Source organism: Saccopteryx leptura, chromosome 5 (assembly GCF_036850995.1).
Source record: "Saccopteryx leptura isolate mSacLep1 chromosome 5, mSacLep1_pri_phased_curated, whole genome shotgun sequence".
NCBI lineage: Eukaryota > Metazoa > Chordata > Mammalia > Chiroptera > Emballonuridae > Saccopteryx > Saccopteryx leptura.
Window position 1 is genome coordinate 172,944,259 of NC_089507.1, and position 13,864 is coordinate 172,958,122.

The following is a 13,864-nucleotide window of genomic DNA, read 5'->3' on the forward strand; positions in this document are numbered from 1 at the left end:
GCACGTGCTGTGGGTGACAGTCCTAGGGAGGAGGGCGAGCTCCGCTCTGATAGAGCCTGAGAAGAGAGGGCTGTCACAAACGGAGGCTAGAGGGCCCAGTGGGGCCTCCGTGTGTCCTTCTGCCCTGGCCTTCTCACTAGATATACTGACAGCACTTAGTTGTGCCACCACCTTTTACCCCATTGGGCAGTTTTTGTGTCAACTTTAGTTAACAGGGACTTCATTCAGGTCCTTCCTGCCAGTGTTGGGTGGATGGCTGTCGCTGGCACTCAATGAGAGGAATCAGAGGAGCAGAACCCTTGGTAACAGGTAAACCTTTATTTTGAGTAGAACACACAAGGTTCAGCTTATCCTGTGTAGTGTACATTCACCAGAGAATGACTGTGAGCCTGGGACCACACTGGTGCACAGCACCTCGATGGACCTCGCAACGCAGACCCTGGAGCTCAAGGAGGAAGGGACCCAAGAGGGAGAATTCGAGGACAGCTCTGGCGACTATAGCGCCAGCTGAGCCACGGGGCTGTGTCTCCTGACACTGCTGAACTGCACACACAGCGACAATACATTCACTGGGGCTCAGAATGCAGTGGCCACACAACCACTCAGCACTGCACGATGGAGATGTCACTCGTAGCACAGCCATGAACATTTTACAGCAGTTCTCGCTCACTTAGTCTTTCTTGAGGAGCCGTGGCCCATGACTCCTATTCCTAGTGTCAACTCCATCAGTTAACCCTGAGCCATCAGAGAACTGGAAACAGCCTCTGTATGACATCTCATGTCCATACTCAAGAAGGAACAAACATGTGCAAATCCCGACTCACTTTCCAGAGGGCACAACGGTTCCCACCCAGCTCACTGAGAGCAGCCAGGACAGCCTGCACACCCTTCCCACGGACTCCGAGGAGAGTCAGGGGTGAGGACACAAAACAAAACCAGTCACAGGGATGAGTGTCACAGCTGTGACACATGGAGCAGAGGCAGACTGAAGGAGGTGCTGGGCTAGGCTGAGTTCCTGTCCTCTGCCTGTTCAGGGGCAGGTCTGCAAGGCTGCAGGGAGAAGGAGTCTTGGCCCAAGCTATGGCCATCTGCCAACATGTAATAGATTCCAAAATGTTCTTGCAGAGATGGAGCCACTGCTGTGAAGACAGCAGGCAGCCTGGCCACTATGAAGCCCTGCTCTTCTGTCCATTCAGGGAATCAATGTAATGAAAAATGGCCCCTAGAGCCCAGCTGGTTTCCACACTGTTGATTTTCCTAGTTAGCTAGAAAAGACAAAGGGAGGGACAGAGGGTCCATGCACAGAAGGAAAGGACGGGCAGAGGGTCCATGCACAGAGGGAAAGGACGGGCTGGTTGGGACGGGCAGAGGGTCCATGCACAGAGGGAAAGGACGGGCTGGTTGGGAGAGGCAGAGGGTCCATGCACAGAGGGAAAGGACGGGCTGGTTGGGAGAGGCAGAGGGTCCATGCACAGAGGGAAAGGACGGGCTGGTTGGGAGGGGCAGAGGGTCCATGCACAGAGGGAAAGGACAGACAACCTGGTTGGGACGGGCAGAGGGTCCATGCACAGAGGGAAAGGACAGACAACCTGGTTGGGACGGGCAGAGGGTCCATGCACAGAGGGAAAGGACAGACAACCTGGTTGGGACGGGCAGAGGGTCCATGCACAGAGGGAAAGGACGGGCTGGTTGGGACAGGCAGAGGGTCCATGCACAGAGGGAAAGGACGGGCTGGTTGGGAGGGGCAGAGGGTCCATGCACAGAGGGAAAGGACGGGCTGGTTGGGAGGGGCAGAGGGTCCATGCACAGAGGGAAAGGACGGGCTGGTTGGGAGGGGCAGAGGGTCCATGCACAGAGGGAAAGGACGGGCTGGTTGGGACGGGCAGAGGGTCCATGCACAGAGGGAAAGTACAGCCAGGTTGGGAGGCAGGAGGTGGCATTCTGGCTCCCTATGCCATACAGGACACAGGAGCACCCAAGAGAGGAGTCCTTACCTTTAGCACTTTGTTTCCTGGGAAACCAAATTCTTGGAGCAGCAAGCTGATGTAGGTGAGATCCATGCACATGAAAGGATTGCTCGGTGGTTTGGTCTCCGCTATCCGGCACACTAGGGATGAGAAGCCACTTCCCGGTCAGGTTCCCAGAGGTTCACTCCCTGGGAAGGGGGTGGAGGGTGGGGGTGCAGGCAGACCCAACTCCACCCACTTCAAGCAGGCTCTGTGCTGGCCCCAAGCCCTCACTGCTGATTTAAATAAGACTGCAGCTAAGAGAAGGACAGTGACCCGCCAAGAGCACAAGAGACAGGGCTTCGTCAGCCCAGTCTCTGTGGGGCTGAACTGTCCATCAGTATGTCATGGGTGGTAGGCCACATCTCTGCACCGTGACCCTGGATACCTCTCCCAGGTGCCAACCTGGGCTTTCTGAGGAATGAAACCACCACTGAGGCTGGCTTGTGGTGGCGCAGTGGATAAAGGGTCGGCCTAGAACACTGAGGTCATTGGTTTGAAACCCTGGGCTTGCCTGGTCAAGGCACATATGTGAAGCAACTACTACAAGTTGATGCTTCCTGCTCCTCTCCCCACCCTTTCTCTCTCTATCCTCTCTAAAATCAATAAATAAAATCTTAAAAGGAAAAATGTTAAAAAAAATCCTTAAAATAAAAAGAAAACACAGACACACAACTGAGCCTGGCCTGTGGTGGCGCAGTGGATAAAGCATCGACTTGGAACACCGAGGTCGCCATTTTGAAACCCTGGGCTTGCCTTGTCAATCAAACAACTAAAGTGAGGCAACTATGAGGTATACTTCTCATTCCTCCTCCCTTCCTCTCCTCTCTAAAATCAATAAAATCTTAAAAAAGGAAAAGAAAAAAACACATGAAAGCTCGCTCAGAACGATCTACTTAGTCTCAAGGGGGATGGATAAACCCACCAACAGTCTTCCCAGAATTCTGCTTGGTCCTTTTCCTATTGACGAGTCATGGACACCAGTATACCCGAGACAAACCCAGAAGTGACAAGAAAGCTTAGAAGCCAGTTTTGGGAGTGAGGGAGGAGGACTGACTATGGAGAAACATACAAAGGTTAACTCTTTTGACCTGCAATTGGGAATGGTAAGCAAAGAACAGAAAATTTACTACAAGCCTTCACTTCACACCTAGTTCAGCTGGGGTGTGAGATGATGAGGAAAGAGGGACAGCTCGGGGCTGAAGGGCCACCACCTGTGACACCCCAGGGGAAGGCTCTTGATCCTTCATATGCCAGGATCTGCTGTGCGGGGTCCCTGGCTTCTCCAGGTTCTCATGACAGTACTGAATTTACCAGAACACTTTCAGAGGAAATCACTCTTAGGGTCAAACTGAGTCACAGTGAAAAGGCATAAGGAAAACTGAAATCAAGGGAGTCCATTTCTCATAATGCAAAGGCTTTTTGTGGCTAGCAGTGGTTGGCAAACAGCGGCTCGTGAGCCACATGCAGCTCTTTGGCCCCTTGAGTGTGGCTCTTCCACAAAATATCATGTGCGGGCGCTACCCCGATAAGGAATGTACTTACCTATATAGTTTAAGTTTAAAAAATTTGGCTCTCAAAAGAAATTTCAATCGTTGTACTGTTGATATTTGGCTCTGTGGACTAATGAGTTTGCCAACCACTGGTAGGGACATAGATGGCCCCCTTTCCCAACACCTGTGGCCACATATGATGTGGTGAAATTCTGGCCTGGGCCCAGGATGGTGACCCCAAGTACGGTATACTCTCAACTCCATACTCTCACACCTCAGAATGCTCGTCTGGTTGACAGAATCAAGTACCAAATCCAGGACTCGGGGCCACTGCCCACGTCACAAGCACTGCAGCACATAAATCCTAGCTGGGGCAGTGTCCCTGCCTGAGCTCTGGCCCCGCCCACCCTGGAAGTGCTGTAACCACTCACCGTACTTGGCTGCCATCTCAAAGTCTTCGACAGCTAGGCTGCCTCCCTTCTCCGCATCTGTGGGACGAGACCAGATGTCCAGTCTGTACCGGCAGCCCAGGAGCAAGGCCACTGAGGCCCCGAGGCTGGCCCCTGGGGAGCCTGGAGAGGCAGGTGCAGGGCTGTGTTTGAGGCTGGCTGCAAGCCTGGCTGTGAGCAGGGCAGAGGCCCTATGCACACTGACCATGGTTCTGAGGTGTCTGACGTGGCTTGGGGAGGGCAGGCGTTCCACCAGGACCACACCGCATGTCAGGAATCTTACAGGGGCTGCCAGAGGAAGTTCACCAGGATCTCTGGACCCCAATTTTTTTTTTCATTTTTTTTACAGAGACAGAGAGTCAGAGAGAGGGATAGACAGGGACAGACAGGAACGGAGAGAGATGAGAAGCATTAGTTATTAGTTTTTTGTTGTGGCACCTTAATTGTTCATTGATTGCTTTCTCATATGTGCCTTAACTGGGGGGCTACAGCAGACTGAGTAACCCCTTGCTCAAGCCAGCAACCTTGGGTCCAAGCTGGTGAGCTTTGCTCAAACCAGATGAGCTTGCACTCAAACTGGTCTCGAACCTGGGTCCTCCGCATCCCAGTCCAATGCTCTATTCACTATGCCACCGCCTGGTCAGGCCACAATTTTTAACTTTAAGAAAAGTAAACTGGAAATGTTTTCCATAGTTATGGCCCTGAGCTTAGCAATGGTATTCTGGTATCAGTTTCCTGAGTGTGAAAAAACAATTTAGAAAAAAAAGGGGGGGGGTGAGGAGTGGTTGGTTGTCTTAGAACAAATGGGCAGAGTCTTTATGGGGTTCTCCAGGAGGACAGCAGCTGGTTTCCTCAATGCCCTCTGAAGCCTCCCATGTTCAATAGAAGGCCTCTAGGAGTCCCACACACTTACGTCTGTTAGGAGGCAGCTAGCCCATGTGGTGAAAGAAATCTGACTTCTTGACTTAGGCTTTTGCTAAAGTCAGCAAATGCCATTATCAAGGGTAGACACCATTTCTGAATGCTGACCCAGGGGGTTCTTTCAGAGCCACGTGAGACCACAAGAGGAGTTAGCAGAGCTTTTCTGAATACCCAGCATCTCCTGAGGTCACCTGGGAAGATGTGGGAACCCTAGGGTAAGGACAGCCTGCAGTCAGAGTGAGGGGTCCTAGGCTGTAGGGAGATGCTGGGTGGGCCCCTGGGTGGGCCCCTCCCTAGGCACTGCAATGCCCAGAGCTGCAGCACAGTTAGGAAGTGCGTGTTAGTGTGCCCTTGCTGCAGTTTACATGGAGCCTGCAGGGTCCCCTAAGGCTCAGCAGCCACACGGTTGGCTGCAGGGGATAGCTGGGGACCTTGCTTTATGTCAGAGAGGAGCCTGGGTCAAAGACAGTGGTGAGAGAGAGGATGGCACCTCCCCACAGCCCCCACCAGCTGCGGGCTGCCTTCCACACTGGGTCCTGACCGTGGGTGGCTTAGTGAGAGTGGAGGCTTGGCTGGAGGCCTCAGGTCCCCGGGAGCCAGAACCTGACATCACCAGTTTATTCTAGGCGGCTTTTTATTTACACTCATGCTCTTATCTTTACACGGGCAATGCAATCTGAGTTTCTCAATTATTTCATTAACAAAAGTGAATGAACTTTTAACCCAGTGCACTGACTTCCAACCTTCAAGAGTTTCCATCCTCATTCTAAACACCAGCAGCCTTGGCAAACTCCAAAGTCACCTCCTGTCCAGACTTCACTCTGAGATGTGCAGGAGTCAGTGAGGCCCTAAAAGCACCTGAGTGACCAGAGGAGTCGGCTGACTCCTCCTCACCCCAGCCTGGCTGCCAGCTGGGGACAGGTGGCTGCTTGGCTACATCACAAATGGCTCCATCAGCCAGGGACTCAAGTACCAGAACAGGAGGGGGAGGGTCTGAGTTACACAGGTGAGTTTAGTCCTGTCTCAGGGCAGGAGATTAAATGAACAGCAACTGACTGCTCCTGCAATGACAACATAACTTTACTAAGTGGCTTAAAGAACTGATATTTATTAAAATAAGGCTTGCTGGCTGGATCAGTGGATAAAATGTCCTGGTACACTGAGGTCATGGGTTTGAACCCTGGTCAGGGCATGTATGAAAAGCAATCAATGAGTGCACAACTAAATGGAAAAAAAAAGTGGAATAGCGAGTTGATGCTTCTTTCTCTCTCTCTCTCTTCCTTCCCCCCTCAAATCAATGGACAAAAAAAAAAAAAAAGAAAGAAAGAAAGAAAGAAAAGTAGGCAGCTTATTAGCTCCTATTTGATGACAAGACACCTATCCTCCTGAGTCAGTCCACTTCTCCTGCCCTGAGGTGACAGATAGCACAGCTGCTCCTTGACACAGGCTCTTTGCCCACGGGTCCACACCTGAGTCCCTGACCCAGCCCACTCTTACCTATGAGACCAACATTTGCTGCAAGGTCGTAATAGTAGGAAAAAGCATAAAAATCCACATCCTTCACTTCTTGCGTTCTGTGCACCTTCCTTTGGAGGACTTCCGACACTCTGCTGGCACACAGCTGGTACAGGTTCACTGCTGGGCAAAGCAAAAGCAGGGCCAGCAGGCAGTGGGCTCCAAGCACGTTCCTGGTGACTTGAGACCCTGACCTGGAGGGTGAGGTGGGACCAGAAGCCTACACAGACCTCTCCCCAAGTAAGAGCTCACTAGCATCATACATGTCAACAGCACCTCTCAGGAGCACTGGTCAAGGGAAAGAATCCCTAAGAATGCAGGTGGCTGAGCATGGCCCCGACGCTGAGAGACAACTGCCTCTGGCTGAGGCCCATGCAGCCACCCTCACACAGCCCCCAGGCTCAGGTGTGCACTACAGTGGCCCTCTGCTACCTCAGTGCTGAGCTCTGAACATGCCGCATCTTACTCCATCCTTATCAGCCACCCAGGAGGTAAGGCATGCACTCTCCTTATGTCACAGATGAGGAAACTGAGGACTAGTAGGCATCTTGCCAAGCTCACAGGGCTGGCCATGAACTCCTTGCTTGGAAGGAGAACACAGATCCCAGAGTTAAGGGATTAGATATCCTACAGTGTCCCATCTTCTTTCCCCCAAACCTGTTCCACCATCTGAGGGAAGCTCCATCCAGTTCTCTCCAAGGCCCACAGAGCCACTCCTTGCCCATCAGACCTCATTTCCATCCACTCTCCTTTGTCTGACCAGTCACACTACCTCCTCATTCCTTAAACATAGCAGCTGCCTCAGGACCTTTGCACATGCTGCTCCCTCAGCTTTAGATCTGTGTGGCTCATTCTGAATCTCTTCATATCTGATCTTAAATACTCCCTGGTTATCTTATCTAAAACTACCATCTTTTCCTTGGCACCACCTTTCCTATTTTATTTTTATTCAGAGCACTTTCTCTTGTGTTTTACTGTCTGACTCCTCCCACTCCACCTAGGCAGAGATCTTGCCTGCACAGTGCACTGCTGCTGTGTGCCCAGTGGCTGCAGCAGGGCCTGACAAATAGCATGTGCACCAGTGGCTGAGTTAGAGCGACCTGCATGGTCACTGGATAATGAGAAACACATTTGGTCTTTGTACCTGGTTTCTGATACAGAACTCCTAAATCCCTTGTAAGATCCTGAGTGACAGGAGTGAGAGGGGCATCTTCTGCTATTCATGATAAACCCCTGTAAAGCACACCTGAGTTTATGCTGATGAAGCAACTCTTTACGGCTCCCTAGATGGCTTACAGGGTGAGGGATGGTTGTCAGAGGAACCAACTACATGATATGAGGGTTGGAACTTCCCAGCCCCACCCAACATCTGGGGAGCGGTGAGGGACTAGGAATTGATTTAATCACTAATGGCCAATGATATAATCAACTGTTCGGAGAACTGGTTGGCATAGAGAACCCACACATTCGGTGTCAGAATAACAGAAGACAAACCACATGTCCAGTCTGGGTACTATTTCAGTACTTCTTTTAGGCGATACAGTGCACAGAGCAACAAAGACCACATGGGGTGAGAGGCGCCAGGCTGGAGAAACCCGTCACACAGCTTACAGGGCTCTGAAGCCTGAAGCAGCCTCTCCCGTCCTGGAGGAAAGGAGAAAGAAAAGCCATCTCTCTCTCTGTGCAGAATGGGCTTGCTGACTCACTTAGAGCCTTGCGACGTTTAGGCCGTCCTTACTGCGGGCTTGTTGGGGAATCAGCCCTTTGGAAGAAAGTATTTGGCAACAGACAAGGAAGCCTTATGTAGAGACCTCACAGGAGTTGGGGGACTCCAGTGGCTGGCAAGGGCCTCCCAGAATCCTGGTGAGGATCAGAGAATCCCATTTCATGGACAAGTACAAGGAGGTTTGGTGACAGTTTCCTGCTTCTCAAAGGTCCTTGGAAGGGGTCGGCTGCCATTGTTAACCCTATAAACCACTGATGAAGGATATATCCACAGTACCTGCCTTCTGCCCTGAGAGTTGGTATGTTACTTCAGCATGCTCCCACTCTCCTTTGAAACTGGAAGACAAACAAGGGCTGATCAACTCTTTTCCATCCTCCACTGAAATAAAAACATAAGAAAGAAAAGCACGTTGTCACTGGACCATCAGGACGCTACACGAAGCTGAGACACGATTGCACTGAGGGAGCCTATAGGACAGAGTGTTCCAGGCTAGTGCTAAAGGCCGGAGGGTTAAAAGTGAGCCCCAGCTCATTGAAGTGTTCCAGGTCACCTTTATCACCAAGGCTGCCACAGACTCTCATCTGTCCTGGAAACATGGACACACCCAGCTCTCACTCACTGAGGTGCTTTGGGGTTTCAGGCAACAGGTCTAGTGCTGTTCAGTGAATTGTCACAAGGATCCTACTAGAAGGGGAGCCATTATTGCCCAATATTATAGAGGACTGAGGCAGGGCCAGGATGATGACACCAAGTGCTACCATGCAACACATCTGTGCTGCTCCACAAAGCTGAGGCCCCATAATTAGCAAAGGAAATGTGGTGGTTCTTCTTCAAGGCTGGTCCCACAATACCATCCCTTGGAGACATGTGTGCTGGTTTCCAACCTAGAAGTGGGCCCCTGTTCCTGCCCCTGGCCTGCTTCTAGCAATGGAAGGTGCAGGACACGATGCCCTGTGACTCAGGCAGGGCACTCCTGGCTGGAGGAGAGGCCACGTGGAGGAGCACAGGGTGCAGATGTGTAGCCCAGCCACCTTAAATGCCACCAAATGGGACCCCAGGGACTCCAGTAGAGGTGTCACCCAAGCTGAAGCCTATGGAACCATGAGATACAATAATAAAATGACTGCTGCTTACAACCATTCAGTTTGGTGAGTGATCTGTTGTGCAACAACAGGCAACACAAGAGGGAGACTTGTCTTCTGCGGTACACCCCTCTTGGTCAGTGTCACGACCCCCATATCCCAGTTGGGCACTTGTGCGGCCTGTCAAGAAAACCAGCAGCCTCCCAGGTGCTATGCCAAGAGGGTAGAATGCAGGAGCTGATGGGACTGCGATGCCAGTCATGGATGGGCAAACTGGTGCTTGCCTTCTTCTCGCTGGATAAATAGGTGTTTTCTGGCCCCTGTGTGAATGTCAAAGTGTTTCTGAGATGTAGACATATTTTTGGTTTGCAACAAAGCGGCTATCATTATGAGGTTAAACACTAGAATTTGAAAGAAATGAATGGAAATAGGATATACACAGAAAAATAAAATTTTCAGTTGAACATTCCCACTGTATCAGAACAGCCAGGCCCTGGGAAGAGGTGAGAGACATGCTGGGCTGGGGGAAGGCGGGAGAGAGCACCACCAAGAGGCCGGGCTGAGGAAAGGGGGTGTGGCTGGAGAACACAGGTCGGCTCACACGCACATTTCTGGGGCAGAGGCATGGGGCAAGGCCTCTGGGGTTCTGGCCAATGTCATCAGGACAGACAGGGAGATGCCAGCCTTAGAGCCATGTCCCCCCATTCCTGAATTGGGACACAGTGACCCCTAAGATCTCTAAGAATTTCAATGCACTGCCTGACCAGGTGGTGGTACAGTGGATAGTGTTGGCCAGGGATGCAGAGGACCCAGGTTCAAAACTGCGAGATCACCAGCTTGAGCGTAGGCTCACCAGCTTGAGCACGGGTCGCCACCTTGAGCGTGGGATCAGAGACATAACCCCATGATCGCTTGCTTGAGTGAGCCCAGAGGTTGCTGGCTTGAAGCCCATGGTTGCTGGCTTGAGCCCAAGGTCGCTGGCTTAAGCAAGAAGTCACTGACTCAGCTGGGGCCCCCCAGCTCAAGGCACATATGAGAAAGCAATCAAAGAACAACTAAGGTGCTACAATGAAGAATTGATGCTTCTCAACTCTCACCCTTTCTGCCTGTCTGTCCGTATCCGTCCCTCTCTCTCTCTCTCTCTCTCACTTGGAAAAAAAAAAAGAATTTAAGTGCTCTGCCAGCCAGTGCCAGCCTTTTCAGCCAGAACCATCAGGCAGGAGCAGACGAGCTAGAAGTAAACATGACTTTAATAACCCGACCAAACACAGGCTTCGTCTCCAGTCCAATACCAGGTCTGCAGGAAGGGCCAAGCCCGTGTTTTATAAGGCAAGAGAAGAGAGAGGGATGTTCTCACAAGGCTAGAATCACTGTGAATGGAACAAGTCCCCTAGACCCATGGCAACAGCTCAAATCACACCTCCGTGTGGCCCCTCCTGTACTGTCCTGAAGAATAAAGTTCTCTCTTCAAATCCTTAAAAACAAGCAGGCTCCAAATATAGGTGATGACAGTTTCTTGGGATCCGAAAATCCCCCAGCTCAGGATTTCAGAAATGACTTTGCCAGCACTTCTTTCTTTAAAAAATAACCTGGACTGTATGCAGGTAAAGCGCATTAGCCTGTGTCCCCGTGGGTGTCACTGACAAGATCCTTCCACATGTGCCTCCTGGGCTCCCTGAGTCCTGCTGGTAAGGGCAGCAAACCCGGGGTCAGCGAGTCGCTGTGACGGTGGAGGTGCGGGGTGGGGAAGGGGCACCTCTCCTGAAGGACCCCTCCCCCTCATGCCTACCAAGCAAGGAGGGCTCTCAACACTGCACTCTACTCACCAGGTTTCCCCTCGGCACCTCCCAGAATCGCCAGCCGTGCTGACATCAATCCGAGCCCCAGGTAGCTGTGAGAGAAAAGGCTGGGTGAGGGCTGGTCTGCCACCGGACGTGCTGGCTGCCAGCCTCGCTGATTCCAACACATTCACCTGGCCTGGGTCCAAAACGAGCGGGGAAGGTAGAACTTCTCTCAAGGCAGCAGGCTTTCCTGCTTCTTCTAGAAGCCTCCCTTGTGGAGTGGAGGGCATTTAGCTAATTAGTTCAACAATGAAGGCCCATCACTTGACAGGAGCCTGTCTCGGAGCTGTGGCCCCTGGTGACCACAGAGACACAACCCTGGTCTTTGTGGTGCGTCTGTGCTCTACAGAAGGAGCCTCCTGTTTGAAGGGGCCATGTGGCAACAGATGGCCCATAAAATTCCTGCACAGTCCTTGGGCTCTTGTCTACTTCAAAGACATCCTCCAAAACAGAACAGAATGAGAACAAAAGAAGACATGTAATTTTACTGTAAAAAACCAAAAAATGGCCCTGGCTGATTGGCTCAGCGGTAGAGCATCGGCCTGGCATGCGGGGGACCCGGGTTCGATTCCCGGCCAGGGCACACAGGAGAAGCGCCCATTTGCTTCTCCACCCCCCCTCCTTCCTCTCTGTCTCTCTCTTCCCCTCCCGCAGCCAAGGCTCCATTGGAGCAAAGATGGCCCGGGCGCTGGGGATGGCTCCTTGGCCTCTGCCCCAGGCGCTAGAGTGGCTCTGGTCACGGCAGAGTGACGCCCCGGAGGGGTAGAGCATCGCCCCCTGGTGGGCGTGCCGGGTGGATCCCGGTCGGGCGCATGCGGGAGTCTGACTGTCTCTCCCCGTTTCCAGCTTCAGAAAAAAAAACCCCCAAAAAAACCCCGAAAAATGGAGGGAGGGGGAGGAGGAGGAGAGAGTGGCTCCAGGTGCATCCACAGCAGGGGGTATGTGGGACCGAGCACACTGGCTGAGCTATATGCCTGGATGGTCAACCTCTCCACCCTCACTCCCGCAGACAAACCTGTAGGAATAGAGCTTGTAGGTCCTATTAAAAATCTGCAGTGACGTCAGGTAGCCTGGTGGGGAGGTCTGAAGGGTGTCCTGGGGAAGAACAGGAGGGTTACTAACTCTCCTGCTGGCCTTTCTAGAGAACTGTCCCCCACTCCCTCAATTCATTTGAAAGGACAGAGATATTCACAGATATATTCAATGAAAATACTTTTCAAGGCAAATTAAGATTTTTATTGGAGCAGGAATGAAAAATAAAACATCCAAAATGAAAAACTAGGTTTTTCTTTCTTGTAACATTTAACTGTTCTGACAAATGTGGCCCAACCAAATAATTATGAATAAATTTCAAAAGTGCTCCTCTGTTGAAAACTAATAATATAATAAAACAGTAGGTGAGGAAGGCAAGGAGAGGGCCCACTTCACGTTCTCTGGCCCAAAGGGCTCCAGGTAGTATGTAATTTATCACCCCACTGAAAACCACATTTCCATTTTCCAGGCAGAGTTAAAATCAACTGGACAGATTTGGCCCTTAGGGGAGGCAGGGACAACACGGGTTCACAGCCATCATGTCTACTGGCCTCCCCATGGGACGCAGCCATGGGGGGTGGGGCCACAGCAGGGGCTAGTTACCTCGACTCTTGGAAGGAAGGTGATCTGAGTGGACCCTCCGCCCAAATCCAGCATGCCCACACTGCTGCTTCCGGGGGATTTCAAACTGCCTGGAGCACAGGGAGTAAAAGGCAACTCAGCGCTGCCATTTAGTAAACAGATCAGTACTATATAGTACAGTAGAACAAGTAAGGAGATCAAAGCCAGGTCCTGAGTGGAAACAAAAACAAGACAGGAAGCAGCAGCAGCTATCTGAAACTCTCCAATAAAGATGCACCCTCTGTGTAAGGGCAGGAACAATACAGCTCCACTGGCTGTGGCTTCAGTTCAGTTCAAAGCGAGAGTGAGCAGACAACACTGCCACCTACTGCGGTCAGGCCTGCCACCTGCTGCTCACTGCCCAGAGCACTGGCTTGTCCTGACACCGACCGGCCCCAGGCATGCCTCCCTGCCTCAGCTCTGAGGCTCACTTGATATGCTTCTCCATTCTCCAAGGCACCAGAAAACTTTCTTTATTCATGTGTCAGCCACAATGATCTTCTCTTTCCTCTTTCCTAATATATGTTTTAATTTATTTTTTCATTGAAATTATTGGGGACATTGGTTAATAAAATTATATGTTTTACATATACAATTCTATAATACATTATCTGTACATTGTATTGCATGTTCGCCACCCCAAGTCAAGTTTCCCTCCATCATCACTTATCAGCTCTTCACCCTCTCCCATCTCCCCCAGCCCCCTTCTCTCTTGCAATCACCACTGCTGTCTGTGTCTATGAGTCCCTTTTCTCCTTTGTTTAATCCCTTCACCTTTTTACCCAGTCCGAATCCCCTCCCCTTGTCAGCAGTCAGTTCACACTGGTCTTTTCTCGCATTACGTTAAAGGGATAAAATTTAAGTACTGAGTTAATCTAAGAAAACTCCTTGCTATTTCCAAGAAGAGACGTTTCTGTTCTGGTTCTGCCTATAGCAGAGAAATTCAATTATAAGATGACTAGCATTTACATCATGATTAAATACTCGAAGACATGACTAGTTTTATTCCTGACCTCTCTTAGAAACGAGAGGACAGGGCCCCTGCTGGTTGCGCTGCAGAAGGGGGAGCCGTGCTGGTGGGAACCTGCAGACCGCACAGGAGCACCCCTGGTGGGAACCTGCAGACCGCATAGGAGCACCCCTTCCCCAGCACTAGCACTGGGAGCTCAGTGCACGCC

General features: G+C 51.4%; 1 protein-coding gene across 10 annotated transcripts in view; it reads right to left on the bottom strand.

The window, feature by feature from the left end:
- Nucleotides 1-297: 297 nt before the first annotated feature.
- The window catches only part of ENTPD6 (ectonucleoside triphosphate diphosphohydrolase 6), a 29,214-nt gene continuing 15,647 nt past the window's right edge, over nucleotides 298-13,864 (bottom strand). For 7 of the 10 annotated variants that reach the window (XM_066386934.1, XM_066386929.1, XM_066386931.1 and 4 more), the window contains 8 exons: nucleotides 12,669-12,757; nucleotides 12,049-12,128; nucleotides 11,019-11,083; nucleotides 8,387-8,488; nucleotides 6,367-6,507; nucleotides 3,931-3,987; nucleotides 1,995-2,107; nucleotides 298-1,265 (listed from right to left, as the gene is read on the bottom strand). In XM_066386934.1, the coding sequence (XP_066243031.1) occupies nucleotides 1,167-1,265; nucleotides 1,995-2,107; nucleotides 3,931-3,987; nucleotides 6,367-6,507; nucleotides 8,387-8,488; nucleotides 11,019-11,083; nucleotides 12,049-12,128; nucleotides 12,669-12,757 (746 nt within the window). In that variant the 3' untranslated portion in view covers nucleotides 298-1,166. The remainder of the gene's footprint in view (nucleotides 1,266-1,994; nucleotides 2,108-3,930; nucleotides 3,988-6,366; nucleotides 6,508-8,386; nucleotides 8,489-11,018; nucleotides 11,084-12,048; nucleotides 12,129-12,668; nucleotides 12,758-13,864) is intronic. The other 3 variants (XM_066386937.1, XM_066386939.1, XM_066386938.1) reach the window with 3 other exon arrangements.